The sequence below is a fragment of the Manis pentadactyla genome (genome assembly GCF_030020395.1).
Source record: "Manis pentadactyla isolate mManPen7 chromosome 15 unlocalized genomic scaffold, mManPen7.hap1 SUPER_15_unloc_1, whole genome shotgun sequence".
Lineage (NCBI taxonomy): Eukaryota > Metazoa > Chordata > Mammalia > Pholidota > Manidae > Manis > Manis pentadactyla.
The window spans coordinates 767,696-786,055 of NW_026644588.1; the positions used below are offsets into that span (position 1 = coordinate 767,696).

Consider the following 18,360-nt stretch of genomic DNA (forward strand, 5'->3'; position numbering starts at 1 on the left):
AGAACGCTTCCAAATGCAGTTTATCTTTTTTATTTAGTTGCCATATAGCATTATTTGGTGTTCAACACAGTGATTCAACAATTATATACATTACTAAATGCTCTCCAGAAGTGTAGTTATCATCAGTCATCATACAAAGATATTACAATACTATTGACTATATCCCCTATCCTGTATTTTTCATCTCCATGAGTGATTTTATAATTGGAAGTTTGTCCTCTTCTGCCCTTTCAGCTATTCACCAGCTCCCCCCACACCCCCTGGCAACTGCCAGTTTATATTTATGAGTCTATTTCTGTTTTGTTATTTTTACAGATTCTACATTTAAGTGAAATCATATGGTGTTTTTTTCTCTGACTTCTTCCATTTAGTGTTAATACCCTCTATGTGCATCCATGTTGTCACAAATGGCAAGCTTTCATGTTTATGGCTGAGTAATATTCCACTGCAAGTATCTACCACACCTTTTATCCATTCATCTATTAGTGGCCACTTAGGTTGTTTACATACCTTGGCTATTGTAAATAAGCTGTGATTAATATGGTGTGCACATTATCTTTTCAAATTCATGATTTTGTTTTCTTTGGGTAAATTTCCAGAATTAGAATTACTGGATCATATGGTGTTTCTGCTTAATTTTTCAGGACCCTCCATACTGTTTCCCTACTGGCTGCCCAAACAGACAAAAACACAGTCTTTTTTCACAAGAGCAGCCATGAAATAATAATCGTGGAAGATTGGGAAGGGTTCACCTGACTTCCTAATGCAGCATTTCTATTTTATATGAGATTTCATATTAAAATTTTCATTTTAAATTAAACTAGCCATAACAACAACAATAATAAAAAATAGTCTGTCTTAGTCTGTCTAGGCTACTACAATGAAATACCAAGACTGGCTTGTAAACAACAGAAATTCATTTTTCACAGGACTAGAGAAGACAGAGATCAGGGTGCTGGCACGGCCAGGTAAGGGCCCCCTTCAGGGTCTCTGACTTCTTGTGTCCTCAGCGTGCTGGAAGGGGGTGGGGAGCTCTCTGGGCTCCACGTTCTCTTTTATTAGAGCACTAATCCCATTCACAAGGGCTCCATGCTGATGACTTAATAAGCATCACCAAAAGGCCCCATCTCCTAAAACCATCACCTTTGTGGGTTAGGATTTCGATGTTATGAATTTCGGGGGTAACACAAACATCCGGACCATAGGATTCTCATTTTTTCAGTAATTTTATTTGTTGAGAAGGATGAAATAAAAAGGGCAAAGAGGTACTTCTGGCTCCCAGTCCATTGTAAATAAACTGGAAGTCACCACTCTACCCTAACACGTGAAAAGCTAAACAAGCTGAAAAAATGAACATTCTTAGATTCCTAAAAGAAGTACAGTCACAGGAAAACTGCTGCCCCCAAAGTGGAGACACTGACAGGCAAATACAGATAATCTCAATTTACTGAAGCGGAACCCACAAGCCAAAACGACCTGGGACACCAGTGCCAGGCGGGGGACCCTGAGCTGTAACTGACGAATTGGTGGAGGCTCAGTGAGGATGAGCCTGAGAGTAAAACCTCCAGCAGAACTCAATCCTGGGGAGCGCCCCCACAGTTCTGCTAAGTTTTATCTAATCTCCAGATTCTCACTGAATATTAGAGAAAAATCCTGTTGGGCTACCAGCAGAGATAAAGGAAAAGGAACCGTTTTCAAATACACCAAAACATTCTCTTCTTTACAAAGTCTACGTACAGGAGAAACTGTTTTGTTTCAGGGCAAATTCATGCTCAGAGACTGAGTTTATCTGTGCCAGCAATTCACTTAATATAGGTTCACTCTGGGAATTTCACAAGCCAATAGCATCCAAGATGACCTCTTAATAAGCCAGTGAAGAAACAATATACTCCAAGCCAATGAGAGGTCTAGCACACTATTGTTGGAGGCAAGGGGAGATGAAAGGAATAGAATCCAAATTCAGTTGCGATGTACCTTTATACAAGTTGGTACTAAGGAGAGACAGCTCAGCCAACCAAGAGATAATGTCCAGCAGCCATCACAAGCATAAAAGTGCCCTGTTGCTAGGAAACAACAGTACTGGTGGTTATGGAAAAGAGGGTCTCTTACAGGCCACTGCAGTTGTCATCACTGTTGGTAAAAAAACCACCTTAGGTCAGCAAAGGTTGGCCCTGCCCAAAGCAAACACTCCTGGACAGGCCTCACAATCTTTTGGTATTTACAGTCCAAAATACTCCTTGCTACAGTTGTTCCTTTATATGGGTTTATTGATAAGCCTCAGTGGTGCCCTCAGCAGCTGAGCTACTAGTCTTTACTGGTGAGAACAGATGAGATGACATCCTGATACAACTTACCTCATTCCTATATCAAAACAACTTCATTTTGTCATAATCTAGTGGATTTGAAATCCTATCAAACCAACATACACACTATTTAAGCAGAACCTAACCTGTTTCACACTGCCTACGTGACCCGCGGGGAAGGAAACAGCCCACTCCAGCCGTCCTGACACACTGCCGAGCGAGGACTGAAAAGGCATGTGTGAAGCTCACAGAACAGAAGTACAAACTCACTAAAAGACTGAGACCTATGTTATATGGCAATCATATGTTGATTTTAAAAATTCTAAAGAAGAGAAAAAGCTTTAATCTTACAAACAAAACAAAACTTCCTAAGCTTGGAAATTTTAAAAATATGCTCTTAAAGAAGTCATAGGTTAAAGAAGAAATCATGACACATGACAAACAGAGACCTAGTCACGGGCTTTATAATATATAACACTCCCCCGCCCCCTCCACCTTAATACCACATCACAAAAGCCCTGTTTACAGCCTTTAACTGAGATCATGCCTACCAATCAAGAACAGACGGTCAATATACTTTAGAAATTCTAAAACGGAATAAGAAAGAAATGCTAGAGATCAAAACCTCTGTAACAGAAATGAAGACTGCTTTTGAGGGCTTATTAGCTAAGAAAATAATCTGACTTGAGGATATCTCTAGTACATACAAAACTGAAAAACAAAACAAAATAATACCCAAAAACTGTGGTACAACTATAAAAGTTGTAAATAGGAATAATCAAAGAAGAAAGAGATAAAGGAACAGAAGAAACTGAATCAGTAATAACCTTCCCAAACAGAATGAATCATACTTAAATGGGTTCCTGGTATATTCTATGAAACATCTTAGGAAGAATAAATTACGTCAATTCTCTATAATCTCTTTCAGAAGACAGGAGAGGGAACAATTCCTGACTTGTTCTACGAGACTAGAACTACCTGAATACCCAAACCCAAGACATTACAAGAAAACTTCAGAACACAGATGTAAAACTCACCAATGAGATACCACTATACACCTATGAGAAAAGGGAAAAATCTTGAATAGTGACACCACCAAATGCTGGTGAGAATGAGAAGCAATAGGAATTCTCTTTTGTTGCTAGTGAGAATAGTACTGGCAGTTTCTTACAAAACTAAACATACCCTTACCATACAAATCCAGTAATTGTTTTCCTTGGTATTTACCCAAAGGAGATGAAAACATGCCCACACAAAACTCTGCACGATTGCTTATAGCACCTTTGTAATTGCCAAAACTTGGAAGCAAACAAGATGTCCTTTGGTAGGTGAATGGATAAATGGTCACATATCCACACAATGGATTACACATTTCTAAAAGGATATGCACTACCAAGCCATGAAAATACATGGAGGAAACTTAACGGAATATTACTAAGTGAAAATAGACAATTTGAAAAGTCTATACTGTATGATTCCAACTATACGGCATTCCTCAAAAGGTAAAACCATGGAGATAGAAAAAAGATCAGTGGTAGTCAGATAAAGTGGGAGGAAGGAAGAGATGAGCAGACTGAATACAGAAATTTTAGGGCAGTGAAACTACTCTATGTGGTACTAAAATGGTGGCTTCATAGCATTATAAATGTATTCAAACTCAGAATGTGCAACACCAAGAGTAAACCCTAATATAAGCAATGGACTCTGGGTGATAGTGATGTGTCAATACAGCTTCATCGATTATGACAAATGTACCCCTCTGTGGGGAGTGTGGGTGACAGATGCAGTGCAGTATAGGGGCAGGAAGAGTGGGGGAAATCTCTACCTTCCTCTGACTTTGCTATGAAGCTCAAAGCTCTAAAAGGTCTTTGAATAAAAAATATACAAGACAGAACGCTGGACCAAGAGTTAGTAAGCCTGGGTTTCACTTCTAATCCTGCTCTTAATTAGCTGTGCAAGTCATTTCCTTTTCCTGGGCCCTAATTTATCTGCAAAAGAAGATATTTTGTATCTAAAGCTTTTTCCAGTTCCAACTTTCTACAGTTAATGCCAATTCTATTTTAAAGCTACAAAGCACCCTCAAAAACTTTGTAGTATTTGGATATCAGATCAAGTATATGAAATATGGCCACAGACACACACACATTTAATAATGTCTTAAAAATAAATAAATAAGGATTAGGAAGTAATAAGTTTTGGATTGTTTAAATCAATTTAATTCAGGCATAATTGACTTAAACTGCTCATGATATCTAAAATACACATTTTGACCTTTTAGATGCTTAAGAGAATTAAAACTAAAAGTTCCCTCCTACCCTTTTTAATTTATCCCTCTCACCAGATGAAATTCCTCATAACATGACATACTCTGCCCTTTGTAATGGCTATTTTCAAATGTATCAGAAAATGGAAAAGACTATTAGAAAATTATTATTCTGTTATTATTTGTAATTTTATGGTGGTTCTTGTTTAGGCTACCCCTGCACACTTAGTGGTTTAGTTAACTTATAATCCCAGACATCATGTCATTTCACTTAACCTCTTCAGAAAGTATAAAGGTTGTCACATAAAATCAAAGTATCTAAAATTATGGTAAGTTGTTATAAGTGATGAATTTTGTCAGTTGTTTTCATTTTTAATGCAGATGATTGTAATCCTCAGGCAATTATTATGTAAGTCCTACTAGTCTTTTAAACTTTAAATTCTTGTTCACTTAATGAAGTCGCTAAGCCATTTGTCCATTAAAATGTGCACAATTTAGATTTGACTTTTCAATTATTTTATACTGTTTGTAACATGCTCTCCCTTCCCCCATATTTCTTTTACAACAGTTATGCTCAATATCATGTAACATAAGGGAAATGTAATTAAAACCACAGTGAGATACGGCTATCCATTTACTATAATGATCAAAATTTAAAAAGACTAACAATATCCACTGTTAGCCAGGCTATGGGAGAAATGGTATTCTCATATACTGCTGGTAGGAATACAAAAGAGACAATCATTTTAGATGACAATTGGTTGTTTCTTAAAAAGTTAAACATTTGCCTATGGTCTAACCTAGGTAGTATTGCACTTCAAGGTATTAACATATGAGAAAGAAAACATATAAACATTAAGAAATCCAATTTTTGCAGTTTTATTTATAACAGTCCAAACTGGAAACAATAAAAACACCCATAAACATGAATAAATAAATAGTGGTATATCAACAGAATATTCTTCTCAACAATATAAAAAGAATGTACTATTCACATAAGCACCGTAAATGAATCTCAAAAGAAATGTCAAATGAGGGGACCCAAGAAAAAGAAAGACTGAACACTGTGATTTCAATCATGAAAAATTCTAGAAAATGCACATTAACTTATTATAATAAAAAGTAAAAAATGGCTGCCTGGAGAACCCAAATTATTTAAGTATACAAGGTAAACATGGGGGTGATAGAAAGGCTCATTATGATTGTTAACAGTTGTATGGTTTTATATGAATGGCAAGACTTATCCAATTGGACAGGTTAAATATGGAGTTTATTGTACGTCACCTATATCTTATTAAAACTAAAAATATGGTTCAATTTCCTATTTTATAGAAAACCAGGTTTGGCAACCATACCAGCTCTACCATCTCTTTCCTCATGATGGGCACCTTCCTCAGTGGCAGCAAAAACAGATGAGCAATAAAGGCTGTTTCCACTTCTTTCAACAGAAAGACCGGTGGGGTCACAAAGGCCTCGCTGCTGAGCTGAGAGCTCCCTTCTCTCAATCCTTGTTTTCCTGCCTGCCCAGCAATGGCCTTAGGTAAGAGATGCCACAGGAATCCAAAAACCTTTGAGGCTTTTTTCTAACAAGGCCCTCAGCTAAGAAGATACACAGTGCCAGAGGTCCTGAGAATTTCTGCACCCGCTCATCCTTAACAGCCATGTGGATGCCCCTTTAAGAGACACACATTCTAATCATGTTACCCTACAGAATTCAGGCCATCAGGGCCCATGGCTCTGCTGCTGGACCGGGGAACACATTTCTCTCACCAGTTCTGCACACGATGCCAGATCCCCCGTGAACGAGAACAAGTTCGTGTTGCTCTCAGAAGCACTGAAGGCCGTCAGAATAACCAACTGCCCCGGCCTGGGTTAACTTCTAGCTGACAGCACATCACGGCATCCAACTACGAATTAGGACCACAGAGCCCTGCAGCCTTTCCTTGAAAGCTTTAAGCAGCATTGTAAACGAGGCCAAAAATGGAGAGGTTTATTCTGCCACCCCACTGTCTCCTCTGAGACATAAAATCTGGGATCCCAGCCACAGCTGCTCACACCTTCATGCTAGAAAACCCAGTTCACTTCAAGCCACCCATGGAATGAATAGAACTGCCAAGATTAAAAGGATGTCTTAAACACTAAGACCTTTATTACTGTACACACACAAGCATGGGAGGCATACTGTTCCCAGGTTGGTGATTTTGAGGCTGGAAAATTCCATCACTAGAGTATCACGAGACTAACAATATCCCTGAAGAATGGAGTCCATCTTCTCCAATCACCAACAGAATCTTCTAAGCCAAAACAGGGAAAGGTGCACGACCCAACCCATCAGAGAGCAACAAACAGGAAAAGTGCCCTGGCTGCCCATGAATCGTCCTGTAAATGGGAGAACACTGGCGTTTCCCTCCCCAAAAGCACTGGGATAGCTGAAATGCACACTGTGGGCACCTGCCAGGTGTATACATGACGTGACTTCTGCCACTCAATTGCTGGTGACATCGATCTGGCACCTGGACTGGTTAAAAAGTATGATGCAATTCCCACATACCTGGTATTTGGATGTATGAAGTTCAATATAGGCAAACGGCACCTTCCCAAGGGATCTTCGGTGTTTTTGCATACAGAAATAGCATATACCTGCACATTTAATAGATCTCCCATTTGAGAGCACGGTATCCAATGTGGTAAGTCCTTTGGCTGAAGGCTTTCTCCCATTCACTGCACCTGTAAGGCGTTTCTCCACTGTGAATTCTGGAGTTTAATTTCATAGTCATAAAGACTTCATAATTTCACTCATAAAGTGTGAACAGTACTAGTCACTGAAGTTGGAACTATGGCTAAACAATTTCCTGAATTCATTGCAAGCATAAAGCCTTTATCCAGTGTGAACTCTTCGGTGTTTTATGAGGCTAGAGCTGTGGCTAAAAGATTTCCCACATTCACTGCACTCATAGGGCCTTTCTCCTGTGTGAATTCTCCTGTGTTTAATGAGGCTGGAGTTTTGAGTAAAGGATTTCCCACATTCACTGCACTCATAAGGCCTAGATCCAGTATGTACTCTCTGGTGTTTTAAGAGACTGGAGCTGTAAGTAAAGAATTTACCACATACACTACACTCATAGGGCCTTTCTCCAGTGTGAACTCGCCGATGTTGAAGAAGTGCAGAGCTTTGGCTAAAAGACTTCCCACATTCACTGCACTTGTAGGGCCTTTCTCCACTGTGAACTCGACGGTGTTCAATGAGGCTGGAGTTTTGAGTAAAGGATTTTCCACATTCACTGCATTTGTAGGGCCTTGATCCAGAGTGAACTCTCTGGTGTTTTATGAGACTGGAGTGGTAGGTAAAGAATTTCCCACATTCACTGCACTCATAAGGCCTTTCTCCAGTGTGAACACTCCGGTGCTGGAGGAGCGCAGAGCTTTCACTAAAAGATTTCCCACATTCACTGCACTCATATGGCCTTTCTCCAGTGTGAATTCTCCGATGTTTAATGAGATTGGACTTGTTACTAAATAATTTTCCACACTCTTCACACTCGTGAGGCCTTGCTCCAGTGTGAACTCTCCGGTGTTGAATGAGGCTAGAGCTTTGCCTAAAGGATTTCCCACATTCCCCACATTCATAAGGTTTCTCCCCAGTGTGAACTCTCCAATGGTCATTGAGGCTGTAGCTTTTGCTGAAAGATTTCCCACATTCTCTGCACATGTAGCATCTTTCTCTGGTGAGGACTCTCTGGCGCTGAACCAGTGTGCGTTTGCAACTCAGGTCTTTCATGAATTCTACTGAGTTGCAGTGACTCTCTTCTCCATAAACACCTACCCCACGCTCAGTTCTCCTGGTTGACTTCTCCCTGCTGTGTGTGGCCTGATGCTGGAGGAATTCCGAGCTGTCTTGGAAGTCCCTCACCTCCCCACAGGAAAAGGGCCTCCCTAACATATGGAACTTGCAGGCTCTGCTCATGTGGCTTCTGAAGCATGTCTCTTCAATGTGCTGCTCCTGATGCTGAAGTTTTGCCCTTAAATGCAACTGTCTCTCACATGCCCCCATCTTGTACAGATTCTGCCCACAATGTGTCACCTGGTGTTCAGTCAAGGGCAAAATGTCTCTCAAGTCTGGGCCACACATCTCACAGGGACAGGTCTTCTTGGGATACACACCTGCCTTGGGAATCCTGACCTGTGACACTCCTTGTACAGATACACACGGCCCAGAAGGGGCCTCTTCATCTTCTACTCTATGCCAGCAACCTGAAAGCAAGAAATGCTAGTGAGATGCATGCTGACTTTGGTGGGAGGGGGCAGCTACTACACAATTGTGTGTCTAACAAACCCAGGAACCAGTCCATGGGACTGTCTGCAGGGCCCGGGAGTCAACTCAGGATGAGGTGGGGCTGCTCAGCAGTACTAGGCTATAGACAGCACAGAACGTGAAATGCCTGTAAGATGAAGGATACAACAGAGTGTGATGCAGAGAGAAGCCTGTGATTCCAGAGTCTATGATTCATTCCTTTCCAAACTACTTTTGAAAAGAACTTGTCTGCTGATAACACATGAATGCTAAGCAGAAAGGGGTGTCAAGACTCAAGAAAATACGACTATAACAAGGCAGGTAGTTTTTCAGGAGCTATTTAAGAATATACGCACACTTCATGACACCATACATAGGAGCCAATGCAGAAAGCACTGCAGACGGAGCGGTGAGAAAAACGGGTGGGACACAGTCAAAAGATATGAGGTGGGAATTAAAGTGACAACTAAAAGTTGACAAACAGGCAAAGTTTCAGGAAGGGGAAATGAAAGAAAAGAGGTGTGGCCACTGCACCAACACACTAGTCAAACAGAACGGGTTGTGGTATAACTTGAACACAGCACTGACATCATGTTGACTCCCAGGCACCACTGTGAAGGGCCAGGCTCCCTCTGAGCCATCTTGCTGTGCACATCATGTGACCACCATCAGCTCTCAACACAACCCCACACTTCTATGAGCAAATAAATGGCACCCTGACGATACAACTACTAAGGGGAAGACAGGATGGACAAGTGGCCAACACTAGCCCAGAACAAGTCAGCAGAATAGCTCATGACAAAGCTAGCTAACTATTACACAAACCCCAGAAGAGGGTCTGGCAAGGGTAACCCACGCTCCAGGTATGTAGTAACCATGTCAGTAATCCTGGCATGGGCAGGTGTGAGGAAACGCTAGCTCGTGGAAGTTGAACCTGTAGCTGGACAAAATTATGCAGTCAGGAAGAAGGCAAGGAAAGAGGTTATCGTTAGGCTCACTGCAAGACTCCTGACCCTACCTACCTCCCTGCAAGTCAGCAAGGGAGCTGGTGATGGGGCTGGTCAAGGGAGTAGAGGGCGGGGCACATATCTCAGCCCAACCAACCACAGCACCTAACAGGGAACTGGGAAAGGAAGTGCAGTCCAGGGTCCTGATGTGAGGACTGCTCCTGGGAAAAGGGAAGGGCAGAGACTAGCTATAGGCATGGGGTGGGTGTGAGGGTCTTACCCAAGGAGGTTGTAAGTGCCAAGTTTTCAAGCATCACATCCTGGTACAGGCATCTCTGAAGCTCATCAAGGAGATCCCACTCCTCCCAGGAGAAGTACACAGCCACATCTTCAAAGGTCACCCTGCCCTAGCATGATGGAGACAAATGAAACCACAAAAAAGCCCCTCTCCTGAGAACCCACAATCCCTTCCCCAACACACCTACCCAATGCCTACCCTCCTCCCAATCTCCCCAACTCAAAGGAGAAACCAGGCCCTAGTGCCTGTGTCTCTCACTGGTGCCACTGTCTTCTTATGGGCCCACTGACCACAGGGCCCAGCTGTCAGCAAGAGGCAGACCAACAAGTAGGTATCTAAGCTGTGGACCAGTATGGATCCACCCACTCATGCCAGGCTATTCCACTGGTGTGGCCAAGGTCATGTAAATCTCAATGCCAGGGCCCTGGGGACATGAGGCGTATGCAGAATTCTTGAGACTAGATTCCACAGCCACTTTCTATGATCACCACCATCTCACCATCCCACACCACAGGACTCTACCTGACTTCTCACATGTCACTTCATTTTAATCACCTCCTGTTCACCCCACTAGTGAGGATGGGATTCCCATCTTAGGGTTATAGGGATGGGCAAACACATGACACCTGGTCTGTGCAGAGGAGACAGACAGCAGTTCATTAATCACACATATTCCTAGCCTAGGAGAGGAGAATGCCACAGCCCATACAGGGTCAAATGGGGATTGCACCCTGAAAAAGAGTGAACCACCAGGAGCTGCTGGATGCAAGCTTTATAGGATCAAGAGGGTAGAGGGTACTTATCGGTTCCTCAGAGAGGATGTGATTGGCCCATGTGAATAACTCCTTGGGCAGGCAGGGAACTGAAACCCACACAAACGGATGAGCAGGACCTGCACCTGGTCCCTTTGACGAAATGGCTGTGAGCAGGAGACCTCAGCAGCAGCAGAATTGGGTGGAGACCTTGCACTCTGGCCACCTGAGTCCCTCCAGCTTTCACTAGGCATAACGGCAGTAAATAATACTGGGCCTTAACAATCAGGCTTTACACCACAAATGGGTGACAGCAGCCAGGGTGTGCTTGGCATACACAGATAGGATCCAATGCTACCCTACACCTACTGTGGTTCCTACGAGCAGTGGCAACCCCAAATCCCCTAAGAAAGCCTCCCTGCAGGGCTCCATTCCTTGCCTCAGACAGCCACATAGTACCACATGTGGATCTCAGACACCCACGGTCCTCTTCCAACTGTGCTGTACTTGATGTCCCCTCAACAACTGCCAACTTCCTCTGACCGCCTGACACTCATTCAGGGCCCACCCCAGGCCTAGTGACTCACAGGTGACTGCAGGCCAGAGATGACTTTGTTCTCCAGGCTGAGTGAAACAAGCCAGGCCCCAACAAAGTCCTCACAAAGTCCTGGTGGCATTCACAGAATAAATAAGCTCCAGGTCAAGCCTGAGTGCCTTCAAGCCTCAGTTACTCCTTGGCTTCTCCCATCCCCACCCCATGCCTACTCTTCCACGGGAAACCCTGGCCTCCTGCCCGCCTATCCGGTCCCTGACACGCTCTCTTCACAGCCACGTACGTCCCTCACCTGTTTGTGTAGCTCAGCACCATCACCCAGACATCCAAGGAGAAGATCCAGTCAAGGTACCCTAACCTCCTCCTCTTCCTGGCTCCCTAATGGCGTTACCGCCATGACCAGAAGACTCCCTCCTAAGTGCAACCCACGACTCATTCCCCTGGGCCCACACAGCAGCCACGAGATTTTAGATGCCTCCATCCTGAAACCGTTCCCAGAGTTCTACACGGGTGCGTCCCCTGCTCACTGACCGCCTCCACTTGTGCGCTCTGAAACATCTCAGAAGCTCTTGATATTTCTGTGAATATTACTCCGACTACCAACTTCCTGATCTTAGTTAAGGGAGCTTCCCACAGCTGCTACGAAGAAAAGCCTTAAGAATATCCCTGAATCCTCTGTTTCACCCCCCCCTCACTGTCCATACTAGAAATAGAGTCGCTTTTAAACACACACATGCAGACTCCAACCACAGCTACTGCACCACAACTCCGATCCATCAACTCCCACCTGAACTCCGGCAGCGGCCCCCACCCCACCGTCACGCCCTTCATCGGCCCCCAGCCCCACCCAGGTGTGCTTCCTGCTACAGTCAGACGGTGCCTAACCGCACTTCGGGAGTACCACCTCCCTCCTCCGACCCAAACCTCTCATTACCAAAACAGAAACCGAACTTCTCAGCAGCCACCCGGTCATAATTCCCGTCTTCCTGCTCTTCGTTCCCACTTGAAAGGAGACCGCTGAGCTCCGGCACCCTCGACGCGCGTGCGCACCGTGCCACCGGTCCCTGGGATCAGCTTCCTTACCTGTTTATTTTCCTTGGCAGAAGCGGAATCACCTGCATGTGACTCCACGCACGGACTTGGGGTTCCTGCGGGGTCTCCAGAACCAAAACTGGGGGGACGGAACTTCCGAGTTGCAGGGCACAATCCCGAGACCATACGAGCGGGGATCTGGGCCGGGGAGGGGCTGGAACGCCTTCCACTTGGCTGTGTTGGTTCCGCGGGCGTTTGTGGAGCCACGGGACACGAGGAGAAAGGTCAGTCTAGCAGGCCGGGTGGGCTCGGGCCTCCCTACACACCCGCCTGGCGCTTACGACGGGGCCTCGGGCTGGCGGCCTAATCCCTGTGCCTGGGGGCTCAGCCTTTCCCCAGGTCGCCTCCCGCCCGTAACCGGCCCCCTGCGCCGCCACCCGGCGCTCAGGACACGGGCCCCGCCCACGAGCGCCTCTCCGTCCCGGGCCGGGGCCCGCGGGTGGGTGGGTGAGGGCGGGAGGCCCGGGGACGGGCAGATACCTGGGCCGGGCTGCTGAGCGCGGCCGCCGCCATCGGACTCTGTGGGAACCGCGGCGCCGGGCGCGGCGGGAGAGGCGGCGGTACCGATCCCGGGGCCCCCAGGCGGCGTCGCTCGGCCTCAGCCCCGCCTCTTTCCCGTGAAGACAGCGTCTCCTCTCGCGCCCGCTCCGGTACCTTTGTTTCCACGCAAAATTACCGGACCTCTTACCAGAGGCTCAACAACCGGAACAACGGCGGAGGAAGCCGGAAGTCCCGCCCCGCTGTGTCTCACGGACACCTTCCTCTTTTCTAAGCGCTCATTGGCTAGCGACGCTGTCGCTCGACTCCTACTGTTCCGGGTAATGTCGTCGCCAAACAGCCACAGACCGGTAGCCAGGCATTTCCGGCTTGAAAAGGCCAGGCAGTCTGGGCAGGAAGGGGCGTTGGAAATAGTATATCCAGGTGCGCTCTCCCTCCCATCCCCCCATCTTTAAAGGGATATGATCATATTTCTGAGCTGTGCTGCCTGCACCTCATCGCCCAAGTGTTTGAAGACATACTATTTCAGACTCGCTGAAGATCATACTATCCCAGAAGCTAAAAATATTAGTTCAGATGCTTACAAAGGTTATGAATCCAACTAAATACATCATTCCACAAAGTCATTCAGATACAAATTTTACCCACAATAAGTTTATCACTGTTAGCGGAAACTGATAAACTTATTGTGGGTAAAATTGTACTATTTCCAGAATATCCCACCTGGCTTTAGTTCATCTGCGTATCAACAGGTGTTCCTCAGGGGTGGAGCGAAGTAGTTCATCTCCCTATCAGTGGGTAATTACCTGGGCGATCGAGGGCTTATCTGAACCTGAGCGGTTGCGGGGAGGTCTTGCTTGCTTCTGCAGAGCAGGAAAGAGATGGCCCTGGACTGCAGTTTGTCAGCAATGAACGGGTTTTAAACTTTATTTCTCCCTTTGATTTCGGTTTTAGAGGTATTTTGCCCCAGGATTTCTTCTTCTCAGAGTTACACTTACCTTATTTCAATTCAAATGCATTCATGCCAGTTCAGTGTGTCTGTGCATGTTAACTTTAAAAATAAAGCCGTCAGATGGAATACTGGGAGGGATTGAGATTCCAGCCGCTTGCGGAGACAGGTGCCCACGGCAGGCTGCTCCGCAGCAAGGGAAGAAGAGGCACTTTGAGAGACTTCCTAGCAGCAACAGGGGTGCTGAAGGGGCAAGGATTACACAGAGCTTGCTGCTCAGGAGAAAGGACAGGTGGACAAAACCATCCCAGCACACTCAGCCCAGTGCATGAGGAACTTCCAGGAGCTTCAAGTGCTCCATCCCCCAGGCTGGCAACGCAGGGCTGAGCCCCCCCACCCCCCACTGTGATACACAGCCTGCTGCTCCTTCCGGCCAGCACTGGTTCGCAAACCTCCTGCCCCTGCCTTTGCACCAGGCCAGCCAGAGGGCGGCCCTGCCTATGGCAGCTACAGGGACATAAAGCAGTGGCTCCTCCCTGCACACTTGGCTCACTGGCCCTGGCAGTGGAGGCAGGCACTGCAGCTGGGAAGCAGGAAAGAGCTCTTTCTTCCCTGCAGGCACCATCGCTATGCCCTACAACCCCCTTCTCTCCAGGTGCTGGGCAGCTCCAGAGAGTAGAGCTTCTGGGCACTAGAGGGCGCCACATACACAAAGTTATTATTCCATAGTAATCAGAAATACAAAACAGCAAAAGAATCTTGTTCAAATCACAATCCCTCAAACATCAGAAAGAGGGCTAAGTGAAACTGAAATCAACAATCTTCTTGATAAGGATTTCAAAATAAAAATCAACATGCTCATGGGGCTATGGAAAAATATTCAAGAACTCAAGGAGGACTTCAAGAAAGAGAAGCTTTGAAAAATAAAGTATATGAGATGAAACATACAATGGAGGGATTTGAAAGCAGATTAGATGAGGTAAAGGGGACAATAAATGAAATAGAAATTAGAGAACAGGAATACAAAGAAGCTGAGGCACAGAGAGAATAAAAGAAAGAATAATAACAGAACTCTGTGACCAATCCAAATGGAACAATATTTGTATTATAGGGGTATGAGAAGAAGAGAAAAAGGGATAGAGACTCTGAGGAAATAATTGCTGAAAACTTCACCAATCTTTTCTTCTGAAAGGAAGAAAACAGTCTCTCAGGCCATGGAAGTGCAGAGATCTCCTGACCTTAGGAAGACAGCACCAAAACATATAATAATTAAAATGGCAAAGATCAAGGACAAGGACAGAGTATTAAAAGAATCCAGAGAGAGAAAAAAGATCACCTACAAAGGAAAACCCATCAGGCTATCATCATATTTCTCAGCAGAAACCTTACAGGCCAGAAGGAGTGGTGTGATATATTTAATGCAATGAAACAGAAGGGCTTACAACCAAAAATATTTGGCAAGATTATCTACCCAGCAAGATTAGAAATAAAAGTGTTTCTTAACTTTATTTCTCCCTTTGACTGATTTCAGTTTTAGAGGTATTTTGCCCTGGGATTTACCCCCCAGAGTTACAAACCTGCAATGGCAGTAAGTACATATCTAACGATAATCACCCTAAATGTAAATGGACTGAATGAAGCAATGAAGACATAGAGTTACAGAATGGATAAAAAAACAAGACCCATCTATATGCTGCCTAAAATTGCTATTTTATTCCAGAACTAGTAAAAAACCTAGATTCAAGCAAAGCTAGAATTAATTACCTAGAATTAGGTAAACTAAAGAGGATAATTTTAATTTTTATGACATTTTGTTTCAAACGTTGCTGATCTCTTAAAGAGAAGAAGTGTCTGTTTTAACCTTTTTCTCTTAAGCTAGTTTACAGCAGTTTAGTAAATTATACCTTTAAAGCAGAATTGAAACATTTATCTTTCTCTACCTGATCCTTTCAAAATTTAGAAACTCTCAATGACTGTTTTCATATTTTATGGCAATATTCTTATTTGCATAAGTTCAATAAGAATCTGCTCTCCTTGGGACAGGACCAATTGAAAATGCTGGTTATATCACCAAGGCATTGACTGGAATGTCATATTTGAGATGTGTGCATAGACTCAATATGACCAGACAGCTTTAAGGAACTAAGATCGACTTTATGGAGCCAAGAAAGTCCCTTGGAAGAACTGGCCTAATACCTTGCTGTGGGTAAAATTGTATATTTCCAGAATATCTCGCCTGGCTTTAGTACATTTGCATATCCTTAGGGGTGGAGAGAAGCTCATCTCTGTATCAGTGGGTGATTACCTGGGCAAGGAGGGCTTATCTGTACCTGAGAGATGAGGGGAGGGCCAGTTTTGCTTCTGCTGGAGCAGGAAAGAGAGAACCAGCCCCGGACTGCAGTTTGTAAGCAATAAACAGATTTTAAACTTTATTTCTCCCTTTGACTGATTTCGGTTTTTAGAGGTATTTTGCCCCAGGATTTCCTTTCCCTGGACTTACACTTGCTTTACAGGGTTTCCAGCAGCTGTACCAGGTGAGTAAGGAAGGTCACCTCCTGGCAGGTGCAGGAACCTCAGAATGTCTTGGGAACCTCAAGAAAGAGGAATTCACCCAAATCTACAGGTACTGCAGGCACAACCTGATGGCAAGTCTGGCTTGGCTTTCCTGGCCTCAACAGGCCTTTAAAAACTCAATCTGAAATTCCTTATGAAAAGTTCCAGCAAAGCACATTTTAAAAAGGCTATGTGATCAACTGATCTTCTTCCTGCACTATGTAAATAATCAAGCCAAGTGTTCTAAAGCTAAACATTTTCTTAATTGAGTTACCTCTACTAAAAACAAGGGTGACTTTAGAAAGTACTGTTTCAATAATGCAGTCTTATCTGTACTAAATTCTAATACTAGTCATTGGGACATGGACTAGATCCTAAATTCCTCTAATATCTGTCTATGACTCTCCAAATGTTTCCAATTTTCTCCCATCTCAGTTAAGAGTTTTACTATTCCTAGTTGCTCAGACAAGGATTTCAACCTCTGTCTCTGACAAGCAGTGAAGAAACTAGCTAATCAAGTCTCTCAGATTCATCAGAGGCTCTCAGAATCATAAGGAATTCAGTCCCAGTTTTAGAACTGGGCATCCTGGCTATTACCCTTTGCTGGACTCCTACTAATGTTTTACTAGCCCAACTGTGTAACTAAATCTCTTAACTAAACTTTAATCTCAAGGGACTGTAGTCTGAAAGAAATAAGTCCTGTTGTCATGAAGATTCAAGCTCTTTACCAACTGGTGAGTCAGTCAACTTCCTGAGTGTCCTAGGTGGGCACCCTTCCTGTCCTAATCACCATTCTGACAGCCAGCAAGCAGGGGGACCCAGATAACCACACCGTCCCTCACTAGCAGGAAGCAGCCAGAGCTGTCGTCGCCCTCACCTCAGTGATTTGGGTCCCAGCTGCTTGAGGGGGGAATTTTAGGCAGGAAAACAGATATGAGTCGGGTGGAAAGAGAATATGGCCAGTAAAATCCCTTCTAGTTAACCAGTTAAAAATAGAAAGCTCAGAAGGCCAGGAGCAACTTGGCCTAGAAGTTTGAATACTCCCCAGATAAAGAAACCTATCTCAGCCTAGCCTATGTTCTCACTGTGTTCATTAGCACATACCATTGTAAGATTTACTTTAGCACCTGCTCAAAGGCCCAGCTTATTCAGGAAGAATTCTATCTTAAAGCTAAAACAGTATTTTAGTCAAACAAACAATAACTCAGCCCACCTTAGAGGCAGGGCAGACAGTCTTGGTTGATACGCTTCTGGACAGAAACTGGCATCCTGGAAAGGAATCAAAGCACAACATTTCTTGTGTTAAGTTGAAAGAAGAAACTTCATGTCTTAACAAAGATGAACATTCTGGGACAATTTAGTCCATACCTGCCTTTTGTCACATTCCTGAAAATCTTCAACCACCTATAAAAAGCCCCAGGCCCTAAACCCTTAGGCGCGCTCCTGTCTCCGAGGTCGCCAGCACTTTCTAAGCGCATAGCCTTAAGACTTTATCTCACCCTTTCAGCACCTCTTCCATGAGGCAGCTCACACCCCCCTCTCTCCAAGTGTGCACTTGTTTTTTTTTAAATAAAACAAACTTTTCAGGGTTCCTCTCTTCCCTGAGGTCACCAGCACTTTTTCTCTCTTTAAGTGATTTTAAATAAAATTTTTACTCTGCTTCACTACGGTGTCTCTGCCCTTCAATTCTTCGTTGCAGCGGGGACAAGGTCCGAGGAAAACACACCATGCTCCCCAACACCAGCATCAGCATCGTACCATAGAATGCATAATCTTCTCAAAATGCATTTTTTAAAACGTGAGGGCTCCTTCATACTGCCTTACAACTCTCACACAAAATAAATATATTTTTAAATATACT

General features: G+C 44.4%; 1 protein-coding gene across 1 annotated transcript; it reads right to left on the reverse strand.

Annotated features, from left to right (window-relative positions):
* Positions 1 to 5,065: 5,065 nt before the first annotated feature.
* On the reverse strand, positions 5,066 to 13,235 carry LOC118920176 (zinc finger protein 154-like). The gene is made up of 4 exons (XM_057496508.1): positions 12,980 to 13,235; positions 12,491 to 12,673; positions 10,085 to 10,211; positions 5,066 to 8,817 (listed from the first exon to the last, which is right to left on the reverse strand). The coding sequence occupies exons 1-4, from the start codon at positions 13,010 to 13,012 to the stop codon at positions 7,445 to 7,447; spliced, it is 1,716 nt and encodes a 571-aa protein (XP_057352491.1). The 5' UTR covers positions 13,013 to 13,235; the 3' UTR covers positions 5,066 to 7,444.
* Positions 13,236 to 18,360: the final 5,125 nt, after the last annotated feature.

What these genes read in the sequence shown, in the direction of transcription:
- LOC118920176 (XM_057496508.1), bottom strand. Translation starts at nt 13,012, where the DNA reads ATGGCGGCGGCCGCGCTCAGCAGCCCGGCCCAG. An exon ending in CTGCCAAGGAAAATAAACAG is followed by an intron (nt 10,212 to 12,490) that starts GTAAGGAAGCTG and finishes CCATCATGCTAG; the next exon opens with GGCAGGGTGACCTTTGAAGA. An exon ending in GGCACTTACAACCTCCTTGG is followed by an intron (nt 8,818 to 10,084) that starts GTAAGACCCTCA and finishes TCTTGCTTTCAG; the next exon opens with GTTGCTGGCATAGAGTAGAA.